General features: G+C 31.5%; 1 protein-coding gene across 1 annotated transcript; it reads right to left on the bottom strand.

Annotated features, from left to right (window-relative positions):
* Positions 1-4,970: 4,970 nt before the first annotated feature.
* LOC134258192 (uncharacterized) lies at positions 4,971-14,948 on the bottom strand. Its single transcript, XM_062740737.1, has 8 exons — positions 14,356-14,948; positions 13,820-13,944; positions 13,094-13,256; positions 12,535-12,636; positions 12,160-12,327; positions 11,828-12,058; positions 9,334-9,501; positions 4,971-5,013 (listed from the first exon to the last, which is right to left on the bottom strand). The coding sequence occupies exons 1-8, from the start codon at positions 14,585-14,587 to the stop codon at positions 5,003-5,005; spliced, it is 1,200 nt and encodes a 399-aa protein (XP_062596721.1). The 5' UTR covers positions 14,588-14,948; the 3' UTR covers positions 4,971-5,002.
* Between the last annotated feature and the right edge of the window lie 133 nt (positions 14,949-15,081).

The raw sequence follows: 15,081 nt of genomic DNA, 5'->3' as shown, positions 1-15,081 counted from the left end.
TTCAATTAGCTCCCCCAAACACTTTCAAATTCCTTCCGACGCCTATGTAAATTATTAATCATCTGATGAGAAATGAGTATGAAATCGAATCACAATAACAGGTATGCTTAGATTAAAGCAAGGTTTAATAGTATTTACAATTTGCATAAAGGATGACTGCACTTAAGGATATGCGAAATTTGCGTCAAAATAAACTTTCAAATCAGACATTTTTCTATCAATTACAGAAATTATCAACATCTGATCTAAAACTTTACTCAATTGCAATAAACGAAAGTATTTATTTACAATGTACGAATCTGTTTTCTGAGGTTGGAGTCAACACCATTTTTTCAACCTCCATACGATAATGAGGACGCCAACTTTTTAATTGACTTTATATATAATTAACCAGCGCAAGTTTGTCTATTGTTTATCTTTCAACAGCAGTTGTATATTTACATAAGTAATGTTGCGTTAAAAGGAGATTAATAGACAAACATGCGATAGAAGTTAAAAAGAGAAAAAAACTGCTTCTTCTTTCACTCTCTCTCTCTCTCTCTCTCTATCTCTCTCTCTCTCTCTCTCTCTCTCTCTCTCTCTCTCTCTCTCTCTCTCTCTCTTATGTAACCAAGGGCTGAGACACGTTGAATATTATAATTCAGCGCGTGATTTCTTTCTTTAGGTAATTTTGTGAATACTAAATTTTGTCACGTGATTTTTGATGGCATGTTTTGTGATAACTAGAAAGCAGTGTTTGAACACGTTGAATAGTCAGCCATCAATTCAAAATATTCTTTACTTACATGGATGGGCTCATACGTTTTAAACCTTTGTAAATAATGTACTTGTGCAATACAACATATATAGCAAGACTGAAAATAGAGATCTCGTATATTTTGATACATGTTATTATTATTCATCCAGTCTCATTTTAGATCCATTCTTTCGATGTTAGCTCCTAGCTCCTCTCATACATATATAATGTTTAATCAAGGGAAGGTAAGTGTTAATTATCTGTTTTCTGAAAACCATGATGACAAAAAACATGAAATTAATTATTGTATTACAGACTAAAATTATTCTTAACATTTAAATTAGGTGTGAAATGGAAATACTTAAGTAGTAAATATATGAAAGTGAAATAAAGTTAACATTTAAAAGCAACAGATGCGATCGAAAAAGATCCAAAACACAGCGTTTAGTGCAGTCATCCTTTGGAAATAATGACCTAACATATCGAGAAGAAATCAATGTTTTGATTTGTTGGTGATTATTCTAAAAGCAAATTAGAATGTGCATGACACTTTCGTGTATGAATTTAATACCTTTTTGTGCTTAATTGTAAAACAATTTCCAGTTACGTATATGTCGTATATGGACTTGAAGATAATACTTTTCAAACCTTTCAATGCGCCACTTAAGGGGAGACAGGGAATATGTCACATGACAAAAAAGACATATTACGTCATAATCGGTGGTGATATACATGTTAAAGCCATATATGGCGTATCTACAATGAAAATTATTAGACTAAAATTATAAGAACTTATTATTTGTACCATTACTTTATATAAAGATAGAACTTTTCCGTAAATTACAAAAACTAAGTCAATTGCGTTATAAAGATATCAAAATTAAATTTGGATTCTCGGAATTTTCTCCGACTCGGAAGAAAATACAAAAGATTTAAATAACACATTACAGAGAAGATAAAATCGTATAATTAGATGAAACGAGATGTCCTCCGTGTTCAGAATTGTATGAAAAGCTTTAATTTAAATGTATTAACTATATTTCTTTACTTAATTTTGTATTTTTCAAAAATATTTTTTTTGATCAGTTACGCCATATATGGCTTTAAACATTGTTAAAATCAGCAATTCTTGTGTAATTTAATTCTAATTTTTAAAATTGTTTTTTAAACATTTAATTTTAGAAATTATTATTAATAAAGTTTGTAAAGATGTTGCCATCATTTAGATATTGTGAAGTTGCCCAATCCACACAGTTGTTTCTCTTTACCCTGCAGTCTGACGTTCGTGACGTCATAGACGTTTCTCTTTACCCTGCAGTCTGGCGTTCGTGACGTCATAGACGTAGTTTTTGAATTCTCAGTGCAGCGAGATCAAGTACATACACCCGTCATGATCAGTTTTATTTCATAATAAACAGGTCAGAGTCAATGTATCATGATAAATATCTGAAGCAGATTTTTTAAATTAATATTTTTTCGTGTTTACTAGCACAACTTCTCTCTATTTAGATAATTTTGAATGTTTATGTTTTCTTGTGACGTCACAATTGATTTCCCGCACTCGGAAAATACAAACGTGAAGCGTTTTTATCATGCTTACATCTAATTCAACGATGTCCTGTGCGATATTGAAGTAAGCTTCACCCTGTGATATTTATGCAGTAAATAATTACGATGAAGAACTGACATTCAATCGTAAATTTAGAAATATTTATTGACAGGATTTTTTCCAAATGAGTTTTTTTTTGTTGAAGCTTCCTTGAAAAATGCAGAAATTATCCCACCCAAATACTATATAAAATTAAAACTATTGCGTTCAGATAATATAAACACAATGAATATTCTGAAATATTTGAGTATATAGTGTTATCTATCATATTTATTGTTTGTGCGTAAAAATTAGCATTATGGACTCCGTTAATTATGGGCCCATAAACATAAAGTATCTAAACTCTATAAAAACTCTAAACATGGCGATATTTGTGGGTCGATATCTTTTTAATAAGTCAAGAAATCCCATGACAGGACCGTTTTAAAATGTTAAGTACATATTAAATTAGTAATATAGAAAATACGAAAAAAATTCATTGACAGGAATTTTTTCAGCTAAAGGTCATGTTCCTCCTTAATTCTGATGCTATAAGTATGTTAAGATATACGAACTGAATAAAAAGAAAACAAGAAGGGGTTTTGCTCATTTAGTGCATCTTTTCTGAGGATACCATTAACAAAAACAACAAATATAAATCAACAGAGAAAAAATGTAATTTTATTTTGTATTCAGACCTCAATTAATTTACATACAAAATACAACACGTATGTTAATGTGCAAACGCTTAAATATTTGTATTATTTTTAAAAACCCAGAGTATTATATCTAAAAGATATAATATTGATAAATAATACTTGATTGTGAATCTTTATTTTTTCATTATAATTTTATTGATTATCATGTTCATGTATTATTTACTTCTAATTTGTATCTTGACCAATTATAAAAGGAGAGGGCTTACATAGGCATTGCCTGTTGCCCAATCCTGATTGAATTATATTCAATAAAATATGTTTAAAGTAAAAACCCAGAGTATATTGAATTAAATTGCCTCACATCCAATTTATATCCCCACTACTACTCTTATCAGTTTCGAGGAATTTTACTAAAAATGACATAGAAACTTAGTCAGAGACAATTTTTTTGAGCTTTGTGTGTAAGTCAAATATATTTATAAGCTTTTCACTTCAACGTCTCGAGCGGGACGTTAAACAATATATAATCAATTACTCAATACTTCATCGTAAATTTACATAAATAAATGGATCGCTCAGACTTTTCACAGGAATATGCGTGCATTGATTTGCATCAAAGGATAACAAAAAACAAAAAAAACCAATGCATGGATGGCTATACAAAAAGATGAGTTGAGTTTCTATTCAAAATTGAAGGTGATGCTTAATAGAATATCGCATATAACAAAGAGTTTAATACGAGGTATAAATTCTTACAATATTTACAGTGTTATTCAGTTTTACAATTAATTATCTTTCAGTCCATCCGATGCCAAGCTGAATTTCCTATTAAATAAAACATGACCTTTCCTTAACTTCTACAAAACATAAAACAGATTTTTGAAAAATAAAATGGCTTTCAATTTGGGATAGGATAAAAGGTGTTTTTTTATTTTTAATTTTTGGTGTGTTTTTTTATTTTTAATTTGTATACTTAATAGTTTAGCATTTTCCCTCTTTTAAATGAAATAATGGAAAACGTGTCTATATATTTGATAAAATATCTTCATGAAAAATAAATGTTTTCTTTCGAAATAATCAAAGAGAATAAATGTTACACGCATTAGATAAGATGAAGGTGGGTAAAAAAGTTAAGTGTTTAAATAAAAAATAAACATGTTTACTCTTTTTTTCCATTCTCAATTTCGCGTTTGTTTTATTTCAGTGAATTGGAATTCATGCTAGCACTAACTATTTTGGGGGTTTTGTCTCTTTTCTGAATGATTAACTGTGGCAAGTCCTTTGATAATCTCAATTTCTTTTTAAGACATACATTCTGGATCTCATTTTATTTGTAATCAAACAAAAGTAAAGACTTTCACTATATAACCTTAAAAAATAATTATAAAATAAGTAAAGACTTTTAATATGTAAACTTAAAAAAGACATAGAATAATAAAAGACTTTTACTGTATGACCTCACCGTTTTATCATTGGAAATATTCATTTTCATTCTTTATTTATTAATTGTACATATCCCTTTGTACTCATACTAAAGGACGCAACAGATCATGACACAATGTCAGTCTCTTATTAAGATATATCACTGAAGAAAAAAAAAACATTGATGTTAAATTAACACTACTGGGTATGTTTTCTAACTTTTCTATCGTTATCTTTTCTGATTTTTATAATAAGAAATTTTTTGACAGGGAATGTTTTGTCCACTTTGGCATCTAATCCAATCTCTGTTTTCAGAGATATGTTGGTTCTGTATAGAACTTTTATTCCTTCATTGAATATACTTTGAAAATCATTACTGTTGGTTATCTTCCTATTATGTAAAGTGGGGTTTCAACAGATGAAGGACAAGTTAAATTTTGGCTGCAACACACAATTATATCGGGGAGAGGGGAGATGTATGTCTTTCATTCAATATTATATAGCCAAGTTATACCTAAACAAAACCAATTCTTAAATAAAACTGTCTCTATCCAGTGGTTTACTCACCTTTATACAATTTTACGTTTGCTTCCCTTATCAGAGTTCATCTGTCAGAGAAAGTAGAAAGATTGATTAATTTGGAATGTCAATTAACATATTAAATATCGATATTACATAAATAATTAATAAGAAAATCAATTAACATATTAAATACTAGCATCGATACTGGATAAATAATAATTAACAACAAAATTTTATTGATTGCTTAATTTCCCTTTACTTGTCCCCATTTGTCATTATCACCATTCTGACTAAAAAAAACAATATTAGCCTATAGTTCCTGAGCTTTATAATTAAAAAGAGTTTCACTCCCTTTCAAATTGGCCTCTTGTTCTTTAAAGAGCATTTAATGAACAGAGATTTGAGTTTTGTTTTGCAACCTTAAATGATCATTAAACGTACTTAAGTACCCTTCTTTTTATATTATCAAAAATCTTGTAAAATTAATTCCTTTTATTTCAACTGGTATTTAAATTACATTATATACAGTAGCTTTTATGTAAAGTGAAAATAAATAAGAGGACCTCTCAGTAGATTACAAATACTACAATTGATTAAACTGTTAAATGGCGTCTTCTTCTGAATACTTCAAGATATATAGTAGCTGTAGAACCGCAGCGCTCTGCTTGAGAAAATTCAGACAGATAAAGCAGGTGCAGAGAGGTACAGATGCATGCATTGTAAAAACCTTCGATTTACGCCGATGATTTTTGTAGCTACTCTTGATATTAATTTCGTGAAGTTTAAACTTTCCCTGGCTTTAAGAATTATATCCTTTAATCAAGCATATATCTAACTCTTATTTTTCTACTTTAGGCCACACCAATTCAATTTCTTGTTCGTCTGACAGTTGATGAAAAAAGTATGAGCGGGCTAGCAGTTAAATAATAATAATGATATTACATTTTGTGGGCAAAATGCTTAGGTGGGGCGTAAAAAAAATGAGCAGACAATAATATTTTTTCTGACTTGCAGTGAAAGTGAATAAAAATAAAAGTACGATAAATAGAGCGGAAATGAAACAGAAAACTGTACGGAATTCCCATGGTGTGGGAAATTTAAATTAATATTATTTGTATAGGTAAGTTTAAATTTGAGCATGCGGGTCCGACGAAAAAAAAATTCTTAGAAATTTTGGAAAAGTCAGCCATATTCAAATGAACTTTGCACTCGGTTAGATCATTTAATGCCCAAGAAGAAGAATTTCAAAAGAACTTATGCATTTACATGTAACCATATAATCTATATAGCCCCACCCTAGCACTAGAACCTCTAACCAAGGTGCCATACGATGCACAAAGCACGAACCAAGCATGTTGTATATGTGGAAATTATACCTGATATAATCTGTATATATTGTGTTGAATATTAAAGGGTTATTGAACTTATATTGGTTAATATTGGCACGAGTGGGCTGTTCAGATGCACGAGCTCGCAAGCGCATTTGAACAGCCAACGAGAGCCAACATGCATCAATAAAAGTTCAATAACTCCTTCTAAAACATTTTCACATAATTTATAATAATATTAAAACAAAAAAAAACCTCAAATTAATGATTTTCTAGTATCAGTATTCAAATTAACGTCTGTCCTGTTAGCGTTCAAAATCGCATCATTCCGATGACCTTACCGAGCGATATGATTTGCTTATTTAGGTTTTAATTGGTCTAATACGTACTTTATTCTCATGAAATAATTTTTTTAGTGTGAAAAATAAACACATCTTACCTAGATGTCACTTCTTTTCTTTAATTTAGCTCTGACAATTTTACTAGACAAATTTTTTTGTTTACAACGCGGCGTTCGATATTGAACGCTCGTATTCGGAATGTTTCGGGCATACTCATATACGCCATACAAAGTTAGCGTTCAATAAAACGTCAAGATATTCAACGCTAAAATTCTCTAGGTTTTAGTAGTATTTTATTAGAGACTATTTATTAGCTATATAATAAAAGCATTATTGTTTCTATGTTATTTAAGGAATGTGGTTATTTCAACTTTTGCTATATGATATAACGTAACTTTAACATGAAGCAATTTATAAAGAAGAAGACCATGGGCCTTATAGGTCAAATGAGCATCAAGCAACAACTTTCCAATGTTTCAATTTAGTTCATGATTTAAGCTACATGCTTTGTCCTTTACAATTTTTATTGAGGCACCATTGATCATCAAAACAATACACTCAGCAATTTCTTAGTTTGGTTACTAAAACCCATAGGAAGAATAGGGGAACAAAAAATGCATTTCAACTAATCAGTAATATTCAGCAATAATCAATAGTGCCCCTTCCACACAAAAACCCATCATTCTACGTCCATAATTGCACAATTTTTGAAAAGGCACCCTTGCTTATTACAAATGTTTAATTAATACCAGGGAGCAGATTTAAAACAATTGATTCATTTTCAGTATATAAGTAGAGCCCCTAACCTTGTCTACAGTACCCCTGACCTAGGGGCCTTGAAAATCACAATTCTGGAAGAAGGGCCCTTGTTACGTTACCTGGTAGTTTATCTGCTAAATACCCAGGAGCAGAGAAGGAAATTTTTAAAGATTTATAGTTTTTTTCACTATATAAACAATAAAGTCCCGCCCTAACACCAAAACCACTAACCCTGGGGCCATAAAATATTCAATTTTTCGGTAGAAGGGTCACTCTTCTTCATCATAACTATATACTTAGTTAGTTTATTTAATTCCCAAAAGCAGAGAAGAAGATTTTCACATAATTAATGTATTTTCACTACATAAACAATAGAACCCTGCCCTAACACCAAAACCCCTGACCTTGGGTCCATTAAATTCACAATTTTGAAAGTTGCAAACTTGCTCATCATAACTATGTACTTAGTTAGTTTATTTAATACCTAGGAGTAGTGAAGATTTTCAAAGAATTCATGTATTTTACTATATAATAGAGCCCCGCCCTTACACCAGAAACCTTGCATTTGGGGCCATAAAATTCACAATTTCTTGTTCATCAAAACTATGTTCTTAGTTAAATTATTTTATTCTCTGGAGCAGAGAAGATTTAATGTATCTTCATTATATAATTAATAGATCCCCGCACTAACACCATGACCCCTTTTCCTGGGGCCATAAAGTTCTCAATTTTTGAAGGGTCACTCTTCGTCATCATAACTATTTACTTAGTAAGTTTATTTAATACACAACAACAGAGAAGAAGATGTTTTTTCACTATATAAACAAAATTTTTGAGCCCATAGATGGTCTTATGCCAAAATTTGTTGACCTTGGGAGCCATTAAAAAGACAATGTTTGAATGTTAACACACGCAAACTTGTTCATCATTACTATATACTTAGTTAGTTTATTAATACCTAAAAAGAGAATATTATATCGTTAAACATAATTAAATAAGCATTTTCATATTTAATTTATGTAGCCCCACCAATTTTCGCATTTTTTCCTTCGGAAAAGGGCTTCAAATATTGCATATTTCACAAGTTTTGGTAGTAATATATTTTTGGAACTCATTGTGACTCATTACATTATACAAAATTTAACTGTTTAATGTCAAGGACGTGTTAGAACTAAAGATTTTTATAATAGATGGCACTAATTTCCAGTGGTTTTTGCCCCACCCTCAGGCCTATTTCCAGGGGGGTTTTTCGAAAAAAATTATTGAATGATATGATTTTTCTGCAAAATTTTATAATTCTGGTGATAGAATTCCCTTCACCCCTAGCATTGTTTATTTGCCAAAACTTGCTGAAATTGGTTAAACGATTTCAGAGATGTATTAGCCGAAAATGTTCGCAATGTTAACACACGACGCACTCCAAACAGAATTTTCCGCCATGTTGTACGGATAGGGGTAGGTCATGTGAGTTAATTCAAGTGACCTAAAAAGCGTTATATTATATCGTATAAACATAAATTGAAATAAGATTCATTTTTTATAATTTAATTTCAATGTAGAACAATGACACAATTTTCCCATTTTTTCCTTCGGAAAAAGGCTTCAAATATAGCGTATTTCGAATGTAAACATCAAGCGGAGTAATATGTTTTTGATGTCACTCGTAATGACGTAGGCAATTTATGCTATACAAAATGGATAAAACCGTGTTACCAATCAAATGACGCGTGTTCCAACTAAAATCATAACACAATGAAGATCACAGACTCATACTAGCAAGTTTCGTTTTTGCCGATTTTCAGACTCTTTGTCGATCCTGTTTCGTCTAGTTTACTTTTTTGTTTAAAAAAATTATTGACTATGATATGGATTTTTCTGCATGATTTTATAATCTGGTGAGAGTTTAGATCCTTAGCATCTTGTTCTATTTGTGGGCATTTCTAGTGACTTTTAACTGAGATTTCCAGAGATGTATTACCCGAAGGTGGAGTGCAATTTTCTTCATAAGTGGCCTCTCCTAAATTGCAGAATTTTCCGCCATGTTGTGGAGAGGGGTTGGTACATGTGCGAGATTTAGTTCTTTTACCACGTCCGTTGACAACTTCGCATTTACTCCAATGAGACCATTCTGTCCATCCACCATCAACTAAAAGAGATTTATTTATTACTAAATATGTAAAAACTCTATATATTTTTTTTTAATGTGAAACTACGATTCCCAATTGTGGCATCGTCGTACCCCTTGGGGTCATAATTTCAACAATTTAAAATCTACACTACCATAGACTGCTTCTACAAAAGTCTCAGCTTTTATGGCCCAGTTGTTCCTTACCGGTATATATTTCAATGTGAAAATTGGATTTGATAAACATGTACACTCACAGGCCATTTTATCGCTTAAAAAAATTGGTGTGTAATTAGAAATAAAGGTATTGAATTTTTACACTGGGTACCCAATTTTCATAATAAAATATTTTTTATTCAAATATTCTAAAATTCTTTATTTTAGAATATCTTATTCCGAAATTCCATATACTTCTCGAGATATTCTGAAATCAATTTCAAAAATGACCTACTTTCTTTACTTGACATTAGCTTGGGCCCCTGGTCATTCACATGTAAACAGACGGTGTTTGAAGTGTAGCGAAGAGTTGCATAGTATTTGAAAAATCTTTCAACATTTTAAAGTTGATTTTTTACTCCATATTGTAAGGTTACTACTATTTCTTTTCGCGAAAAATTAATCTGAAAAGGTCTACATCGACAACTGCACAGCCATGTTGATTATGAATAAAAAAGAAGCCATGATTGAAAGAAATTACCGTATATACTTTTCGATTTTCAAAACAATTAGACCGCTAAAATGTTGTTTGTGACTTAGTGAGATCATACGTTTAAATTAGAGAATTAGAGCCTTGTATAGCTTGAATGAAAATAAGCAAATATTCATTGAGTTAAGAGTAAATTCCGGGGACAATTTGTCCCGTCCTTCTCGCTTAAAAATGTTTAGCTCTTCAAGGGCCCAAGCTGATGTCGAGCAAAAAAAAATAAAGGTCAATTTTGTAATTGAATTCAGAATATCCCGAGAAGTGTAAGAAATTACGGAACTTTGGTTGTAATGAATATTTTTTATACGTATAGATATGGATAGAAAGTAAAATTATGAAGCAATGATTTTGATTTAAAGAATTTTATTGGCTAAAATGGTATCCTATGAAAAGAGCTCCATACTTTTATTTTTTTTTCAACACCTATTTTTTTTTTTCTACGCGATCTAAAGTCCTGTGGTACACTGTTTTGTGGTTCGAGTGATTTCAACAGTTTGGTGTCTACACTACCCCAGGATGATTTTCCATAAGTTTTATCTTTTCTGACCCAGTTGTTCTTGAGAAGATTTTAAAAGAATTATTCTACACATTTTAACGGGAAACTTTGATTCTCTATTGTGATCCCGCCCTACACCCAGGGGTCATGATTTGAGAATCTTCACTACCCCAGGATGATTTCACATAAGTTTTAGCTTTTCTGGCCTAATGGTTCTTGAAAAGAATTTTAACGACCCCACCCTATATTTGTCTTTTCTTAATTATATCCCCTTGAAAAGGGCCTGACCCTTAATTATGCGCCCGGATCGATAAATCCAAAGTGTATATTGTTTTTGTCCTGTCTGTCTGATTGTCTATTTACTAAATTCGCTAAAATACGTTTGCGCCAAATGTTGAACAGTATCTTTTTGTTTTATCTGTTTGTCTGCAAAATCTAACCTTCGTCAGAACTTTTGAATTATGATAGACAGAGACTTAAGTTTCGGAATGCAATTCTACTGCAATAATTAATTTCATTTCAAATAATACCAGGTCAATGACTATGTGAACTTGACTGTGACCTATATGCTTAAAAAGCGACTTTGCTAACTTTAACGTTCGCCATAACTTTTGAACCTTGAAAGATAGAGACTTCATATTTAGGATGCATACTCCACTAATACAGCTCTTACAAATGACTTTGTGACCTTGGTTGTGACCTTTATGTTAAAATAGCTTTTTGTTCCTTAAGCATAATTTTGAACAATGAAAGATAATGACTTTATAATATGATATGCATAATCCCCTAAGTCCCCCTTACCCAAGGATGCTTTGTACCAATTTGGTTAGTTTGTCCAGTGGTTCTCGAGAAGAAGTTAAATATATGAAAAGTTTACAGACGGACGGGCAGATGGACGAATTGTTAGTCAGATCAAGGACAGCAAAATGCAAAATATCACTTGATCTTTCAGCAAACATGTTACATCATATCATTATTAGTTTTTATAACTTTACCGGTTACGGCTTCAAAGCATAGTGTGAAGGTACATTGTATTTCATATATATATTCCAAAATTCGATCTTAAATTCATAACTTTTCTAATATTTCATATTTGAATTAAAATTATTGCTAAGTTCAGTTGTGTTTCAAATTCAAAGACGTGTCACCTTTTGTTGATTTTTCGCATAAGGATGGCAATTTCTTTGTGCAAACTTGTGGATAAATAACGGGGTACAGAGTTCCATCTCCTTTTACTTTAACTGCTGCGCAGTGAATATGATCTGAGTTGCTTCCTAGGCTGTTGCTGAATACGTTGTTGCTTCCTAAGTTGTTGCTGTATACATTGTTGCTTCCTAGACTGTTGCTATATACGTTGTTGCTGGTTGTGAGGGCATAATCTTTGCATAAGAAAACATCAAGTTTTTTTTTTGTTATTTCAAACGAATTTCCAGTGCCAAAGAAGAATCTTATGCTTTCTTTGGTGTTTATTCATATTTACCAATAGGGTTCCAGTATTCCTTGCTTTGTCTTTGAAATCCTGTCCAAAATGCACGATATTTAACGGACTCAGTCAAGTCTGTATAATGACCATTAACGTCAGTCTTCAAAGTACCACACTGTCTGACAGCTTCTGTCCAGGTCACTTCTGCAGTTGATACTCGGCCATCTAAAATAAAATCGCAAAAGAGAATTCAGGTCAAATTTTAAAGCAAAAAAGTCCGTGTTACATGAAAAGTTCATGATAAGCCCATTGGTTTGTACAGTTGAAACTAGTAAGAAAAATACTTTTAATTGTGGAAGATAAACTTATTTCAATTTACATTCATTTTATATGATAATAGATAATATATATCTGGACATTACGTTTACCTACCTGCACATATATACCCAATTCTGTTCTGACAGGAAGTAAACTGATGATGTACCGGAAGTGATCCTAGATATCTCACGGCAGCACAATTACCGAAATCAGGGGCTGAAAACGAAAATAGGAATGTTTTGATCAATTTTCTTATATTTACCTAGTTTTCTGCACCATTTAATCTAGTCTTTATGGACAATTTATTTAGTTTATATTCAAGTATATTATTTATTCTTATGACACTAATTAAGCAAAATCTTACTTCAAATAAAAGTCAATAAAAATAGTACGTATTAGATTTTGTGCCTTTTGGGGAATCTATCAATATATATCTTATGTTATACATAGGCGTTGGAACCGGAATGTGTGTGTGTGTGGGGGGAATTACCCTCACCCCACTATTTTGCAAAGATATACTAAATATAGGTATTTAAAATTGGGGTTTACCTTTCTTTGGTGGTATATCCACCCTTTCAATTAGCCCCCACCCTTTCAATTGGCTTCCGTACCTATGTTATATCAAAAAATCATAAGGTGATAACTGAAAATGTCTTTGTAACTTAAGTTTTACCGTGTGTGAAAGGACTGTGTATGATATATTGGTACACCACCACACTTTCGTCATTGGGTCCTCCAAACAGTTCATTGGGATTCTCTGGCAAAGCCTCATAGACACAATCTTCATTTCTCTTGCGGTATTTTTCTACATCAGTATAACAGTAACATGTTTTTTTCTATAATAAAGAAGAATTTCTATATTGACTAGTATAACCCCTCGTATCTAAGGTTAGTCATTAAGAAAGACAGTATTTTTTGTATTCTCGAGGTCAGTCCTGATCTAAGTAAAAACGGGTTTTGTGGCTTTATGGGAGTCACTTTTTATAACATAAAAACTAGTTGTATTTTCTAAATTGAAAAATCATTTTTTTTAAGGATAAAAAGATCACTTCGTGTAATTTTCGGTCATTGTGAAATCATTTCTCGTTAAATTGAAATGTGCAAGTATTGCATTTCTTTTTGGTCTTCTCCTTTTTTTTTTGGGGGGGGGGGGGGTCTCTAGATAAGACCTTAAAAACCTGAGTTCTTAGTAAAGGTCAAAATTTGAAGCCCTTCGCCGGCATACGTTGACGTCTCCATATGAGTGAAAAATTATGTAGAACAAGTTAGAATAAGTTAAACAATATAAAATCTATCAATCAGTCTTTTTTGTGGTGTTTATAAAGATTTCAGAGAGGTAAAGAAAGAAGCAGTTAATGAGCGCCGAAGATGTAAAATATTTTGATTAGTACTATATTACCGATATACCAATTGCTGCAATTCCATAAAATTGACTGCAGTAAATAGTGCAGGTAGATGTGCTTTTTGGAATGGGAAACACATCAAAATCAATATGTTCGGTTGCATCGTAGGTTTCAAAGCAGCCTTAAAAAAATACAAAAACACTCTATGAGACCTTTTAGGCTTTATATGTAAAAGCATGTTTTTAATTAAATTGTAAGGTAAATACTATACATAGGAGCAAAACGGATTCTTAATATAGATTTAATATTTTGCTAATATTAACATGCATTGAGACGTTTTTACTAAAAAAAAATTACTACAGTATCACAAGTTAAATGAGCAAAATTTTTTTTACTTTCATATAATAATTGTCACACATTTTTGTAAGTTTTGAAGATCATTTTATAGAAATATATGTTTTAAGCAGATTATTTTGAGTTAAGATTTTTTTAAAAGGAGGAACAGACAAAGAACAGACAAGAATACAACTAAACAAAGGTAAAACACTTCTAACATGTTTTAATTTTTACTTATTTTGGTACAAACTACTACCTAATAGTTTAAACCATGGCGATTGATAAACTGTTGCTCCTATCCAGAAAAACTGATCCTGTCGGAAACCAGAGGGCGAGGCCGGGACACTGAATCCTTTTGTGCTGACACTTCTTCTTTCCCAGACTCCTAGTAGCTGACAGTTTAGAGAGGACTCCTCCCAGCTCCTTTTAGTTGTGTCATAGTAGACACCTAATACAATGTAACCAATAAACGTTTTATAAAAGATCATCTGACCAATGAACGTTTTATAAACGATCTGCAATCACAATTCTAGTTGTTGTGTCAAAGAAGTCACCTAATACAATGTAACAATAAACGCTTTTTTTATGAGATCATGTAACCAATAAAACACCTGTCATCACAATTCTGTGTGTTGGTTCAAAATAGACACCTATTACAATGTAACCAACGGTTTAAAAAAGATCATGTAACCATTTTATAAAAGACCTGTCATCACAATTCTATTTGTTGTGTCAAAGTAGACACCTTAAACATTGTCACCAATAAACGTTTTATAAAAGATCATGTAACCAATAACCATTTTATAAAAGACCTGTCATCACAATTCTGTTCGAAAAGCTTTAATATCATTTTAATTCGGAAAAATTTCATTCCAACATATTTTTAAAGAAAGGTAGCGGATTTTTAGTTCTTTTGATTCGTTAAGTGTTCTTAGACTTCTACATAATCATTTTTACTTATACATGAATTTACGCTGCATAT

The sequence above is a fragment of the Saccostrea cucullata genome, unplaced genomic scaffold (assembly GCF_032062105.1).
Source record: "Saccostrea cucullata isolate Sc308-1 unplaced genomic scaffold, CSIRO_AGI_Scuc_v1 ctg13533, whole genome shotgun sequence".
NCBI classification, from domain to species: Eukaryota; Metazoa; Mollusca; class Bivalvia; order Ostreida; family Ostreidae; genus Saccostrea; species Saccostrea cuccullata.
Note: the sequence above shows the minus strand (reverse complement) of the source record. Positions and strands in the feature narration are given on the sequence as shown.